At 40.1% G+C, this 16,669-nt stretch overlaps 1 protein-coding gene across 6 annotated transcripts in view; it reads right to left on the bottom strand.

Moving 5' to 3' along the window:
• The window catches only part of LOC110494239 (low-density lipoprotein receptor-related protein 1), a 178,186-nt gene extending 167,064 nt beyond the window's left edge, over positions 1-11,122 (bottom strand). For all 6 annotated transcript variants that reach the window (XM_036950321.1, XM_036950323.1, XM_036950324.1 and 3 more), the window contains exon 1: positions 10,527-11,122. In XM_036950321.1, coding sequence (XP_036806216.1) covers positions 10,527-10,623 — 97 coding nt within the window. In that variant the 5' untranslated portion in view covers positions 10,624-11,122. The remainder of the gene's footprint in view (positions 1-10,526) is intronic.
• Positions 11,123-16,669: the final 5,547 nt, after the last annotated feature.

Here is a 16,669-nt window from a genome sequence, read left to right as displayed (position 1 = left end):
TGCCACAACTGCTATTGAATCATCATCATCATCCCTCAGAGTCTCTTACACGCTACATTCATGGACAGTGGATGATGGACGAAAAGGGGTGAAAACGGTCTTAGGGATGGTAGGTAAGTCTAAGTAAGAACAAGGTTGTGCATCACACACTGCCTGCATGCTTGTGTTGGTCCCGTGAGAAGACACTAAAGGATTTCATTATAATCCCCTCTAAAATGTTTCCCTCAGCAGCAGCAATCTAAGTAGCTTTAACTGTCATGCCTGGCCTACTGCACTGTAGGTACAGACTGTACAGAGCCACAGTCATGCGGTAAATGGAGGGCTCTTATTTGGAAAATAATTATTACAGATTCCCTTATTGTTAACAGGGGATTGTGGTCACATCAAAGAAGCAATGGTCTGATGGTTCTTCCTCTCCTCACTTCTGTTGCAGTTTAATGTGTAATCCTCATTTCAAAGTGATTGGGGGGGGGGGGGGGGGGGTTAAGTCTCCACCCACTGTGCACCACCACACCATCCAAACTGCACTTTAGGGGAATGAGACCAATCAAATGTGATCTTATTAATGTGTCTTGCCTCTCCATACCAGAGGCATACACCAAGTATTCCAAACATTAGGAACACCTTCCTAATATTGAGTTGCACACCCCTCATAACAGCCTCAATTAATTTGGGTACGGACTCTACAATGTATCGAAGGCCTTCCACAGGGATGCTGGCCCATGTTGACTCCAATGCTTCCCCACAGTTGTGTCAAGTTGGCTGGATGTCCTTTGGGTGGTGGACCAGTCTTGAGACACATGGGGAAACTGTTGAGCGTGAAAGACACAGCAGCGTTGCAGTTCTGGCGGGTAGGAACGTTGGGCCAGTAACCGAAAGGTTGGTGGATGGAATCCCTGAGTTGACAAGGTAAAAATATGTTGTTCCTGAGCAAGGCACTGTTCCCCGATGACGTGGATGTCGATTAAGGCAGCCCCCCGCACCTCTCTGATTCAGAGGGGTTGGGTTAAATGTGGAAGACACATTTAAGTTCAACAACTGACTTGGTATCCCCCTTTCTTGTCACACAAACCACAGCGCCTGGTTCCTACTACTCAGGCTCCCGAGTGGTGCAGCAGCCTAAGGCACTGCGTCTCAGTGCTAGAGGCGTCCTTTTTTGTGAATGCGCACCACATTGATTATATGCAACGCAGGACACGCTAGATAAACTAGTATCATCAACCATGTGTAGTTATAACTAGTGATTACGATTGATTAAGTTAAATGCTAGCTAGCAACTGCAGACACCCTGGTTAGAACCCAGGCTGTATCACAACCAGCCGTGATTGGGAGTCCCATAGGGCGGCACACAATTGGCCCAGCGTCGTCTGGGTTTGGCCGGTGTAGGCCGTCATTGTAAACAAGAATTTGTTCTTAACTGACTTGCCTAGTTAAAAGGTTAAATAAAAAATACCATATCCGTTCAAAGGCACTTTCATGTTGCGCCTTGCCCATTCACCCTCTGAATTGCCCACATACACAATCCATGTTTCAAGGCTTAAAAATCATTCTTTAACCTGTCTCCTACCCTTTATCTACACTGACTGAAGTGGATTTAACAAGTGACATCAATAAAGGGATCATAGCTTTCACCTGGATTCACCTGGTCAGTCTGTCATGGAAAGAGCAAGTGTTCTTAATGTTTTGTACACTCAGTGAATCTACTACTTACATTTGACCTGTAAATCTAAATGGTCTCAGGTCCGTTGTGCCCCACATAGTCAGGCCCATTTTAATTGGCAACCCTCCTAGACGAGCATATTCCCACTGTTAATTCTGTACAGTGCACATACATAGAGGTCGACCGATTAATTGGAATGGCCAATTAATTAGAGCCGGTTTCAAGTTTTCATAACAATCGGAAATCGGTATTTTGGACGCCGGTTTTGCCGATTTTTTACAACTTTATTTAACTAGGCAAGTCAGTTAAGAACACATTCTTATTTTCAATGACGGCCGAGGAATGGTGGGTTAACTGCCTTGTTCAGGGGCAGAACGACAGATTTTTACCTTGTCAGCTCAGGGATTCAATCTTGCAACCTTACGGTTAACTAGTCCAACGCTCTAACCACCTGCCTCACGAGGAGCCCGCCTGTTACGCGAATGCAGTAAGAAGCAAAGGTAAGTTGCTAGCTAGCATTTAACTTAATCAATCGTAATCACTAGTTAAAACTACACATGGTTGATGATACTAGTTTATGTAGCGTGTCCTGCGTTGCATATAATCAATGTGGTGCGCATTCACAACTGGAACTGGACTGTCGTCGCTCCAACGTGTATCTAACCAGAAACACCAATGCCTTTCTTAAAATCAATACACAGAAGTATATATTTTTAAACCTGCATATTTAGCTAAAAGAAATCCAGGTTAGCAGGCAATATTAACCAGGTGAAATTGTGTCACTTCTCTAGCATTCATTGCACGCAGAGTCAGAGTATATGCAGTTTGGGCCGCCTGGCTCATTGCGAACTAATTTGCCAGAATTTTACGTAATTATGACATAACATTGAAGGTTGTGCAATGTAACAGGAATATTTAGACTAATGGATGCCACCCCTTAGATAAAATACGGAATGGTTCTGTATTTCACTGAAAGAATAAACATCTTGTTTTCGAGATGATAGTTTCTGGTTCTGATTCGTCCATATTAATGACCTAAGGCTCGTATTTCTGTGTGTTATGTTATAACTAAGCCTATGATTTGATAGAGCAGTCGGACTGAGCGGTGGTAGGCAGCAGCAGGCTCGTAAGCATTCATTCAAACAGCACTTTTGTGCGTTTTGCCAGGAGCTCTTCGTTGTGCGTCAAGCATTGCGCGGTTTATGACTTCAAGCCTATCAACTCCCGAGATTAGGCTGGTGTAACCGATGTGAAATGGCTAGCTAGTTAGCGGGGTGCGCGCTAATAGCGTTTCAAACGTCACTCGCTCTGAGATTTGGAGTAGTTGTTCCCCTTGTTCTGCATGGTAACGCTGCTTCGAGGGTGGCTGTTGTAGTTGTGTTCCTGGTTCGAGCCCAGGGAGAAGCGAGGAGAGGACCGGAAGCTATACTGTTACGCTGGCAACACTAAAGTGCCTATAAGAACATCCAATAGTCAAAGGTATATGAAATACAAATAGTAAATAGATAGAAATAGTCCTATAATTCCTACAATAACTACAACCTAAATGTTCTTAGATTGGAATATTGAAGACTCATGTTAAAAAGGAACCACCAGCTTTCAAATGTTCTCATGTCCTGAGCAAGGAACTTAAACGTTAGCTTTCTTACATTGCACATATTGCACTTTTACTTTCTTCTCCAACACTTTGTTTTTGCATTATTTAAACGTTTCATTATTTATTCGAGGCTAAATTGATTTTATTGATGTATTATATTAAGTTAAAATAAGTCTTCATTCAGTATTGTTGTAATTGTCATTACAGATACATATTTATTTTTTTTTATTAATTTTTTTATATACAGTGCCTTGCGAAAGTATTCGGCCCCCTTGAACTTTGCGACCTTTTTCCACATTTCAGGCTTCAAACATAAAGATAGAAAACTGTATTTTTTTGTGAAGAGTCAACAAGTGGGACACAATCATGAAGTGGAACGACATTTATTGGATATTTCAAACTTTTTTAACAAATCAAAAACTGAAAAATTGGGCGTGCAAAATTATTCAGCCCCTTTACTTTCAGTGCAGCAAACTCTCCAGAAGTTCAGTGAGGATCTCTGAATGATCCAATGTTGACCTAAATGACTAATGATGATAAATACAATCCACCTGTGTGTAATCAAGTCTCCGTATAAATGCACCTGCACTGTGATAGTCTCAGAGGTCCGTCAAAAGCGCAGAGAGCATCATGAAGAACAAGGAACACACCAGGCAGGTCCGAGATACTGTTGTGAAGAAGTTTCAAGCCGGATTTGGATACAAAAAGATTTCCCAAGCTTTAAACATCCCAAGGAGCACTGTGCAAGTGATAATATTGAAATGGAAGGAGTATCAGACCACTGCAAATCTACCAAGACCTGGCCATCCCTCTAAACTTTCAGCTCATACAAGGACAAGACTGATCAGAGATGCAGCCAAGAGGCCCATGATCACTCTGGATGAACTGCAGAGATCTACAGCTGAGGTGGGAGACTCTGTCCATAGGACAACAATCAGTCGTATATTGCACAAATCTGGCCTTTATGGAAGAGTGGCAAGAAGAAAGCCATTTCTTAAAGATATCCATAAAAAGTGTAGTTTAAAGTTTGCCACAAGCCACCTGGGAGACACACCAAACATGTGGAAGAAGGTGCTATGGTCAGATGAAACCAAAATTGAACTTTTTGGCAACAATGCAAAACGTTATGTTTGGCGTAAAAGCAACACAGCTCATCACCCTGGTCACATCATCCCCACTGTCAAACATGGTGGTGGCAGCATCATGGTTTGGGCCTGCTTTTCTTCAGCAGGGACAGGGAAGATGGTTAAAATTGATGGGAAGATGGATGGAGCCAAATACAGGACCATTCTGGAAGAAAACCTGATGGAATCTGCAAAAGACCTGAGACTGGGACGGAGATTTGTCTTCCAACAAGACAATGAACCAAAACATAAAGCAAAATCTACAATGGAATGGTTCAAAAATAAACATATCCAGGTGTTAGAATGGCCAAGTCAAAGTCCAGACCTGAATCCAATCGAGAATCTGTGGAAAGAACTGAAAAACTGCTGTTCACAAATGCTCTCCATCCAACCTCACTGAGCTCGAGCTGTTTTGCAAGGAGGAATGGGAAAAAATGTCAGTCTCTCGATGTGCAAAACTGATAGACATACCCCAAGCGACTTACAGCTGTAATCGCAGTAAAAGGTGGCGCTACAAAGTATTAACTTAAGGGGGCTGAATAATTTTGCACGCCCAATTTTTCAGTTTTTGATTTGTTAAAAAAGTTTGAAATATCCAATAAATGTCGTTCCACTTCATGATTGTGTCCCACTTGTTGTTGATTCTTCACAAAAAAAATAGTTTTATATCTTTATGTTTGAAGCCTGAAATGTGGCAAAAGGTCGCAAAGTTCAAGGGGGCCGAATACTTTCGCAAGGCACTGTAAATCGGCCAATTAAATCGGTATTGGCTTTTTTTGTCCTCCAATAATCGGTATCGGCGTTGAAAAATCATAATCGATCGACCTCTAATAAACACACACGGGTTTCTGTCAGGAGAATTTGTCACCGGACAAGTGACTGGGAAGATTTTTATTTCTGACATTTGAGAAATGTACCGTTCATCATTGGGTGCGTTACCCATTAGGGTGTCGACCCACGCAGCCAGAGCCATCAAACTATGGATATTGGCCAAATGAGACATTTACATGTCCTTAAAAACAGCCTATAACAAATTACAAAACACTATTCCTTGTTTTTTTAATGTGCAAAACTTTATAGCGTATTCGTTTACTTTCCTAAAATCAATAATTGTCCGCCTCACGGTTCAACTGTTAGGGATTTGAGCAATAAATGCATTGCATGCATAGGCATCCACCGTATGATATTAATATGTGAAATATATTTTTTAAAGAAGCTTAGGCCTAGCCCCAGGAGAGATCAAGATATTCCGGCGGCATTCTACGACACCAAGCACTTATGTATCCTTGTCAGACTGGGAAACCCTGCTCAGTAGCCTAACTCTGTCCTCAGGACCCCAAGAGGTGCATGTTTTTGTCCTAGCACTACACAGATGATTCAAATTCTGAACTAATCATCAAGATTTGATCATTTAAATCAGCTGTGTAGTGTTAGTGCAAAAATGTGCACCCCCTGGGGTCCAGAGGACAGAGTTTGGGAAACACTGGGCTACAGTGTCTGCTATACAGATAGACACACAGGAGGCTAATTCGCAATTCTATCCGAATATTTTTGAAATAAAAGATAAGCATTATATTGTTAGATTATAGGAGTAACTCTGGTAGGCCTAAAACATTGTTTTTCACCTCAAGTTCAACTGTCGGAGTTAATTGGAGCACTGGTGCGCACTACCTTCATATCATAGGCCTGCAGTAAAATAGGTTAATAGCCACACCTTTACAGAAGTTTCTGAACTTCAATAGGGTAATATCAATAGTCAGTCAAGCCATTGATTAGAAGGAAAATACGAGCAGGACATTATAGCTGCAAACACAATGTTACAATTGGAACTTAAATTGCCCCCCCCCCAAAAAAAAAAAAAACATATGTATAAGCAAACTAAATACACGATTAAAAAGACAGGTTGAACTTAATTTATCCAATGAAAAATGTCTCAACAGAATGAAACAAAGCACATTTTGCATATTTAAAGAACTGATTTAGATGAATACATAGGCCTACAATAAGGATATACAAGAATAATAAAACAAATGAAATACTACAAAAGTTATAATAATTGCATCCTACCTGAATAGCAAGTTGCACAATAGCCTGCATAAGGCCATTTTTGTAGTGTTAAAAAATATTATGCTTATGTCCTCTATTATGTAAATAATGTAGAATTGCATGAAATGCTTTTATAAAAGGCTATCCCACCCCAAGAACATGCAGAAAGTCCCTGTGTGTGGAAATCCCAAACGTCTGCACAACTGTATGCCAGTACACAAAAATAATCATTCATTTTTAAAAAGCACCCCCACCCCACAAACTCAAAACATATTTTAGCAGCTATGACTGGGACTAACTGCAACTGGCTAACTGAAGAATGTTTCTGAAAGTCTGGAAAAGGGCGTTTTAAAAAATGTGTCATCAAAACGCTCAGAGGCGTGCGCAGGTAATTGTTCCCAGAAGTTCCAGATTTGGTCATTTGGGGTATCCAGTTGAGGTTGGGAGCCGCCTGTTGTGTAGCACCTTCCACATTCTGACTAGATGACATAAGAGAGCTAACACAAACTCACTAGAACTTAATAGCTATTAATTGATAAGACATAAAAAGGCATGCGCAACACTTGAGTAGCCTAGACGGGCAGTTGCACAAACTCCTTCAGTTGACAAATCACTATTATTTTTGTTAATTCGTCTAGAAGGCCTAATCTTCCAGAAGGTCTCATGCTCAACCAAATGCATTAAGATAGATTGTTGAGCTGCTTAGATTGTTGAGCTGCTTAGATTGTTGAGCTGCTTAGATCGTGCAAACACCAATTGCATGACATCCCACTCATCTTATTTAGTTAACATTACACAGTCATCAGAATGTTAAAATGAATGAAATATAAAGACAGGATGAGCAGTAGCTTGGAAGACAGAGGCTTTTAAACTCAACGCTTTCTTTAGGAAAGCAGCAGCGTTGGTGGTTCTGGTGAAAAGAAATGGAGCGGGTTCATGAAATAAGCAGGCCTTGTATTTTGTGTAATTCTGCAAAATACATGGGCTACACAGTACACTACAGAAGCCTTCATGAAATTGGAGAAAGTATTAGGCTACATGCCTTTCATGCAATTTTTAATGACAATTACTGCAATATGTATTTGATTCAGTAATGAGCAGAAAGTAGATGTTTGAAGGGTCATTCCATTTGATTTCAAATAACTTTGACCACACACACACACCTTTTGATTTGAGTGCAACTTTCCATACATACAGCATTTGTCCATGGTAGAGGTGGTCAGAAAGTGACATGTTGGGCCTGAATGCCAAAACATTCAGGAGTTAGAGGTGGTCAAAGTGGACCCATTTTGTACACCCCACTATAACATGAGACATTCATGTACATCTTCATCACTAGAAAATATGAATAGTTAAGTTTGATATGATTTAAAAGCTTACCAACAGTGTTGTCAAACTATTTTAGAATTTTCTTTAAAAAAAATGTTTATAGCATGTTGGCATGTTTTTAATCATTAAACGGGTACTGCGAGATTAAGATTTAGTATTTTGTCTACTTACTCAGAGTCAGACAAACTCATGGGTACAATTTGTCTCTGCGTGGAGTTTGGAGATGAAAGTTACCATATTAGCACAATTGCTGGAAGCTATGTGGTTGGTCATTTAGTCTTACAAAGCTATACATTTGTTAAAGTTACTGAGTGACAATCATAAGAAACAAGATTATATCCACTTCCTCATTCTTTCCCAGAATTCGCATAGAGATCACAACATTGTATCTGTCCCATTATGGCATCTGAGTTCACGGGCAGCGCCATTGAGTAGCATGCAACGTTGCGATCTCTAAGCAACAACAAGGAAAGAATATAGAAGTGGACAGAATATCATTTCTTATGATTATCAGTAACATTAATAACGAATGCATAAAATAGCGATGACTTTGTATTTATTGTTCACTTACAAGTCTAAATGCATTTGTTAATGAAATGATAAGTATTAGTATTTTTGTCTGCAAGGTATTTTCCGTTACGTGTCGGACCCCAGGAAGACTAGCAGTCGCCATTGGCGTTGGCGATCCTAATAATAATACAAATTATCATAAAATCATATGTATAGTGTTGTAAGACTATAAATGACCAAATAAAATGTTAATTCGTCACATATGCCAAATACAACGGGTGTAGACCTGAATGCTTACTTACAAGCCCTTAACCAACAATTGAGTTCAAGAAATAGAGTTTAGAAAATATTTACTAAATAAAACAAAAGTATAAATAAATCAAATAACACAATAACGAGGCTATATACAGGGGGTACCGGTACCGAGTCAATGTGCAGGTACAGGTTACTCGAGATAATTTGCATATGTATGTAGGGGTAAATAGACTATGCATAGATGAGTAGCAGCAGTGTAAAAACAATGTAAATAGTCCAGGTGGCCATTTGATTAATTGTTCAGCAGTCTTATGGCTTGGGGGTAGAGGCTGTTAAGGAGCCTTTTGGCCCTAGACTTTGCCCTCCGGTACCGCTTGTCATGCAGTAGCAGAAAGAACAGTGACTTGGGTGACTGGAATCTTTGACAAATTTTGGGGCCAACCACGCAGCTTTAGTGTTGTTAGAAAGTCAATTTCTCTGCTTTTAAGAGGCGCTGGCTACTGTACCGGCAGACTTCTAGCAATTGTGCTAAGCTAACGATATGATAACTTCAATCATCACTAAACTGCAAGCAGACACATAAAAATGGTATCCATGAGTTTCTCTGACTCTGGGTAAGTAGAAAAAGTGATACTGCGAGATTTTGTTGAACATCAATTATCTGAAAACACGTAATCGCCGATTTTTTTCTTTCTTCAATTTCCACTTATATTGTAGCTAAGAACCTCATTTCTATAATCTGAGATGTTTGTGTTGTGCCCAACATCGGTTGAGACAGAGCATACTCTTGAATACAGGGTGGATTTCATTTCAATTATAGAAATATAATTCATTTAACGGACCTATCCCTTCCAACCATTGCAATTTAACTGGCACACAATTTAAAATGTACATTTTTACTTCCAATTTACTTTCACAAAGACGGGCGCTGGTCCACCTGCCGTCAAATGTCAACTTAAAATGTGAATCTGGTCCATTATCTATATTTCTATGATTTCAACAGGATTCTAATCAAATATTGACAGTATAATGTAAAATAACTGATATTCCCATTCAAGTCAACCTGATGTGTGGACCTCCAACCATATTTGTGATACCATCTGAAAGTTGAAATTGCAATTGTATTCCCACCCTGTATTCAAGAGTATGCTGTGTCAACTGATGGTGGGCACAACCCAAACAACTCAGATTATGTAAAATAGAGTCTAAACTACATGTGATTTTTGTTTAACAATCTAAGTATACTAGTTTAGACAGGCTATTTTAAGTTAAAGAAAACAAAATAGTTTGACAACCCTGTTAGCTTTTAAATGATCAAACTCAACCGTTTATCTTTTCCAATGATGAAGAATTTAATTTCTCATGGTATGGTGGGGTATGGAAAATGAGTCAACTTTGAGCGTCTCTATCTCCTGAATGTCTTGGCATTTCTGACCATTTCTACCTTCGGCAAATCTGTATGGAAAGTTTCGTTCAAACCAAAAGGGGTGGGGTCAGAAAGTGATTGAAATCAAATGGAACGACCCTGAAGGAAGTTGCAACATTGTAGCCTAAACACTCATATCGTATGTAAAATGAATGGCTACATACTGACTGGTTACATTTTGTAGCCAAAGACCTCACTACATGAATGTAGATGTGACAATGTATCGCATCGTTTTCTGTGAATTGCCTACCTATTCACCGAATATAACAGTCGCAACCAAATAACAAGATTAACCTATTCAACGTAGACATGGCAATTGACAACAGATGTGAATTCCAATGGCTGGTACACAAATAAGCGACTGTTTTTACTTGCTCTGTGCTAAATCAAATAGCCTAACAATCACTTGAGAGCTAATGTGTATTCCATGCAGCAGCGCACCGGGCAAACATAGGCAGAAATTATTCTTGCAAATAGCCCTAAAACCGGGTCAAAGGTATTTTTTTCTGAATGGTTCAAGAAAGGGCAGTAAGGACGGCGCATAAAATAGAATTAACGAAGGTTATCAGTGCGGCTTACCGTCAATGGCTCTGGCTGGAACGATTACCTCCAAACTGTGCAAAAATCCCAAGAAAAACAACCCAACCGCCAGCGTGTTCGCTGTGGCGCGAAACATTGTTTCATAAAAGAGATAAAAACAAGATAAACGAAATAAAACTCATCCACCACCGCTTTTTGGTCCTGTCAAGCGAGAGTTCGCAGTCAGCCTGCGAAATGTTTCCGTGCCTGAGCGATGCTCTGTCGATGCGCAACGGAGCTGCAAGGGCTTTGTGCTCGCAACGAGAATAAAAACGGTGTACTCTATCAGAGCTAAAGCCAAGGCTTCTCCAGCCCCGGGAATGCTACGGGTTCCTTTGATGCATGGATACCATGTAGCTGGAATTATCTGTTAGCTAGCCTTTCTGCGTTGCAGCACACGCATGCAGAGATGAAGAAGAAACGGGAGAGACTGCGCCTATGATGTGCCCAAACCATACAGGGGTGTCTTTTTCTTTGTTCTCCGTGACAGCCGGCGACACAGTTCTGACAACCACAGCAGAAAATAAAAAAAGTAATAGCAATTTCTGTCCCCAACCCCACCACCTCTGTTGCTGGTGGTAACGCAGATTGAGTCGGTATTGAGCCTCATCCCCTTAAATCAGCGGGCTGATGTGTGTGACGTCACCAACACCAATGGCTGGCCACATTTCTGTCCACCGAGCATCCTGCGCGCCAGGCGACGATTGGACAAATTATTTTTGGTGACAAGCTCCACGAATCAAACCAGAGCGCGAAGAGTGTATGTTGATAATAGTGCTACCCATTTTCAGTTGTCTTAGATGGATATGATTATTTTTCTTTCAAATGCTAGTGGCGTCGTCATCTCCTCATCCAAAGCCTGTTTCGAATGCCAAATTTGTCCACAGAATCTGCTGAAATATTGATATTTGTCCATGTGTCGTACAGGATAGGCTAGCTAGAAAGGCCTACAGTGGCAGCCTAGATTGTGTGAAAGCGGACAAATAAATGTATGAAACAACATTACATAATTTTGTTATATTTATGTCTGGGTAAAGGTGCATACTTCAGAATTGTTAGCATAATCCTATATCTAGAGTGAGAATTTATTTGCAAAGTTTCATGACCATTTTTTCCTGGGATGGGGTTGAAACATCCCATAGTAAGTCAAAATGATGAGTAAAGAAAACGAAGTGTGGAAGGTGTTGAAAAGCTCACATGCTCATAACTGCATACCTTATCACTATGTTTATGTAGGAGAGACTGGGCATGATGGTATTTCTCAGGAGTATATTTTACAATACCATTTTCATTATTAGGAGAAAGACCAAGGTGTTGGGTTGAAATGGAGACTCTTTTTATCCTAATATCTTATTCCAACATGTAGTTAAACACCATTAAACACACTGTCGACTTGTGACAACCAGCCCCATCACGGGGTTGTCACGCAGTATGGGGTTGGTTGTCACAGTGTTTGCCATTTGTTTTTCAGCAACAATTTAACCAATTTACAAAGTTTTGGAAAAAGTAAGCCTTTATTTGGGGAAAAATAAATGTCACATAGTTAGATGATTTGACATTGTAGTTCTTACTCCACTCAAATCCTCATGTTAATGCTTAATAAAACAAACAACAGTAACCATCTGATATTTGGATGAAAATAAAATATTTCGATAAAGTAAAAAAAGTAAAATTAACACTTTTTGTTGAAAACAAAGAACGCTCTTTCAAACAGGAACAGGTATGTTTGTGTGTGCCTGTGTGTTTGTGTGCGTATGTCTGTCTGTGCAACTGTGTGTGTGTGTGTATGCATGTGTGTCAGTTTTGACAAACAGGTCGGACCGGACCAAATCTGAACCAATCATAGAAGTCTACATTTCACAAGTTTGTAAAGCACAGCATACAGTATACAGTACAGAAAAGAAAAGTATAGTATAGTTCAGTACTGTACAGTAGAGCAAAGTAGGATACAGTACAGTAAATTAGAGTATAGTTCTGTATAGTAGAGTAGAGTACAGCACAGTAGGGTAGAGTACAATATAAAGTACTGTATTGTATCCTACTATACTCTACTGAATTAAACTCAACTGTAATCTACTGTACTCTGATGTACTGTACACAACTGAATTAAACTGTACTCTGTTGAAATAAACTCTGTACCATCCACACTTGTGTTACATAGACGGGTCGTTCCATCAGTTTGGTGCCTTTTGAGAAGTCTAACTTAGTCATAAGTTTTTTTTTGATTTAACCTAATTTTAACCCCCCAAAATTACTAAGTGTCTATTAAGTGCCAAATAAAGTAACAGAGTTGACCGTAACAGGGTTGACAATTTCATCTTAAATCAGCTATAAATACCCTTGTTGTGTGCAACAGTGAGCGGCAATTGAATGCAAGCTTCACCAAAAAGTATAAGTTGTTTAAACATTTTTATCTATGTGTAACAGGGTTGACGTGTGATGGTCGACCGGCTCAGTTTTACGCCACAAAAAAACAAGCAAATTGCCAAAAAGAGTAGAACCAGCTCACCTGCTTTTACACTCTGTTTTGATTAGTAGATGTTCAGTGTTTTATTTTCACCATATTAAAACAAGAGTTCAGTTCACGTTACAGGGTTGACCTTAAAGTGAGGGACTGACATCAATATATCACTAATCACATAAAATAAATACGAAGCTTCTGAAATGACTTTTTCAAAGCAAAAAAATAACTAAGGTTTTACAGTGATGGTGAAAACTTGAAGAAATATGGGGCTTAAGTGGGTTAAAATCTTCATAGAAGTCACAGAGGGTGCATGGAGGGACATTAATAATCAGATATTAAATGGCACTATTTAATATAACAGGCTTTTAAAATACAATGTTGGGGCACAATTTCAACTTGAAATATGAAAGGGACGCAAAAGGCACTCATTTTGTGTAATGACCTAGATGTCATTTGAATACATTTAAGTCATGACTGTACTGTGTTTTGTTTTTTGTCTGACACGAGTGAATAATCACAAACATCTCACTAAGCATTTGACTTCAGGTGACGTCTTTTGGTATTCTTTTGGTGCAGTCCGGACCGAGCTGGATTTAGCCCAAAAATAGACGTCTCTAATTGGTTCAGATTTGGTCCGGTCCGGACCGGCCTTGAGCACAGCAGAGTACAGCACACAGTACAGTAAAGAATTGTATAGTACAGTAAAATACAGTAGAGCACACTAGAGTACAGTAAAGTAAAGAAAAGTAGTGTTCTGTATTGTACCCTACTGTACACTACTGTACTGAATTAAACTACTGTACTCTACTGTACTGTACTCTACTGAATAAATCTCTGCTGTCCTGTACCGTACTGTACTGTACTCTTCTGTGTTCTACTGTGCTCTACTGTGCTACTGTGATGTTCAAACTTGTGAAACATAGCCTAGACGTCTATGATTTGTTTAGATTTGGATCTGGTCTGCACCGGCCAAATTTGGACTTGTTTGGGGGCAGCGCTTATTAGAATAATACCCAGCGTGCTTTGAAAGTGTTTGTTTTTACATTTACATTTTGGTCATTCAGCAGAAGCTCTTATCCAGAGGGACTTACAGTCTGTGCATTCAACTAAGGTAGATAAACAACATATCACAATCATAGCAAGAAAAAAATATCTGTAGCCGTTACTCAGAATGTTATTGTGGTTGAAGTGTTGTGTCGGTTAATTCCTTGTGTTTGACTGCTATGAACACCATAACTTCCAGTTGTGAAACTCTTGGAAAAACTAACATAAATGCATGTGATAGATGGGAGCAATAATAAATGTTTTGTTGCAATTTTCTGTTGGCTCCTCTTTCCAATTATGAGGTGTGATTTCACGCCTGCTCGTCAAACATATGACTTGGCAGTTGGTCCCCCTTTGCTACTATGACATCCTCCACTCTTCTGGGTAGGCTTTCCCCTAGAATCTAGGGCCTAGATGTTGGAACATTGCTGTGGGGACTTGCTTCCATTCAGCCACAAGAGCATAAGTGAGGTCAGGCAGTGATGGGCGATTAGGCCTGGCTCACAGTCGGCGTTCCAATTCATCCAAAAGATGTTCGATGGGGTTGAGGAAAGGGAAATACCTAGTTAGTTGTCCAACTGAATGTATTCAACTGAAATGTGTCTTCTGCATTTAACCCAACCCCTCTGAATCAGAGAGGTGCGGGGGGCTGCCTTAATCGACATCCACATCTTTGGCACTCGGGGAACAGTGGGTTAACTGCCTTGCTCAGGGGCAGAACGACAGATTTTTACCTTGTCAGCTCTGGGATTCCCTCCAGCAACTTTCAGTTACTGGCCCAACGCTCTAACCACTAGGCTACCTGCCGCCTGCGCAGGGCTCTGGCCTGCACAGGGCTCTGTGCAGGCCATTGAAGTTCTTCCACACCGATCTCGACAAACCATTTCTACATGGACCTCACTTTGTGCACGGGGGCATTGTCATGCTGAAACAGGAAAGGGCCTTCCCCAAACTGTTGTCACAAAGTTGGAAGCACAGAATCATCAAGAATGTCATTGTATGCTGTAGCGTTAAGATTTCCCTTCACTGGAACTAAGGGGCCTAGCCCGATCCATGAAAAACAGCCCAGACCATTAATCTTCCATCAAACTTTACAGTTGGCACTACGCTTTACATCACTCCAGCCAACGGTTGGCATTGTGCATGGTGATCTTAGGCTTGTGTGCAGCTGCTCGGCCATGGAACCCCATTCCTTGAAGCTCCCGACGAACAGTTCTTGTGCTGGCAGTTTGGAACTCGGTAGTGAGTGTTCCAACCGAGGACAGACAATTTTTACAATCTTCTTTCTTCAGACTTGGAGGTCCTTTCTGTGAGCTTGTTTGACCTATCACTTTGCGGCTGAGCCGTTCCTCCTCCTAGACATTTCACTTCACAATAACAGCACTTACAGTTGACCGGAGCAGCTTTAGCAGGGCAGAAATTTGACGAACCGACTTGTTGAAAAAGTGTCATCCTATGACGGTGCCATGTTGAAAGTCACTGAGATCTGCAGTAAGGCCATTCTACTGCCAATGTTTGTCTATGGAGATTGCATGGCTGTGTGTTCGATTTTATACATCTGTCAGCAATGGGTGTGGCTGAAGTAGCCGAATCCACTAATGTGAAAGGGTGTCCATATAATTTCGTATGTGGTGTATAATGTTTACTTAATTTAATGTATAGCAGTTGAAATCTGGTCGTAGAATCAATTACCAAGAAATATGGATTTTCAATGTCTGTAAATAGGGTTAAAATAACTTATTTGCAACTTTCATTCGTCACTTAAAATGCACCTGATTTCAACTTCTGAAAAATATGTATTTTCAATGTCGGGAAAATACCGATCTTTTCAGAAGGATGTCTTCTATCCTTTCATTCAGCACCTGAAATGCATGTGATGTCAACGTCTGGTTAAAATACGTATTTTCCATGTAATATTGCTTAATGGGATGTGCTGCTGCTCAGATTGAGAAATAATGTCACCGAGCCAAAAAAAATATCACCCATGGAAAGTTCTGAAGTGGTCTGACTGCCAAAGAGGCCACTTAGTGAAAACCTTTGGGTGTAATTATTACAACTCCCTACAGATTGGAAATGCTTACCCTGCGTTGCACTTGAAACCAATCAGGGTGGTTGTGAAACAACACAAAGGAATAACAACAAAAGTCAAGCCATTTGAAATAGGTTGAAGTTACTATTGCATTAGATTTCTCAAGGGACTGGGAGAGACCTTTGAATACGATTTTTGGTCAGCATCAATCAGTAAAACATGTTATGCTATTCTAACAAAGTTGATAATGCATTTCACAACCATAATGACTCTACAGCTTGTCTCTGCTTAGCTGGGTCATTAATCGACTATTTTATCAAACCGGGTATGTTTAAAACGTCTTAGGGCTAGGCCCCTTTTTTTCCCAATTTCTGCCTGAATGACATGCACAAAGTAAAATGTCTGTTGCTACTGCCCTGAAGCCAGGATATGCATATAATTGGTATCATTGGAAAGAAAACACTTTGAAGTTTGTGGAAATGTGAAAATAATTTAGGAGAATATAACACAATAGATATGGTAGAAGAAAATCTGAAGAAAAACTAAACAGATCATATTGAAAATTAGGGTGAAAATCCTATGGCTTCCACAGGGTGTCAGCAGTCT

This window comes from Oncorhynchus mykiss, chromosome 17 (assembly GCF_013265735.2).
Source record: "Oncorhynchus mykiss isolate Arlee chromosome 17, USDA_OmykA_1.1, whole genome shotgun sequence".
Classification (NCBI taxonomy): domain Eukaryota; kingdom Metazoa; phylum Chordata; class Actinopteri; order Salmoniformes; family Salmonidae; genus Oncorhynchus; species Oncorhynchus mykiss.
Note: the sequence above shows the minus strand (reverse complement) of the source record. Positions and strands in the feature narration are given on the sequence as shown.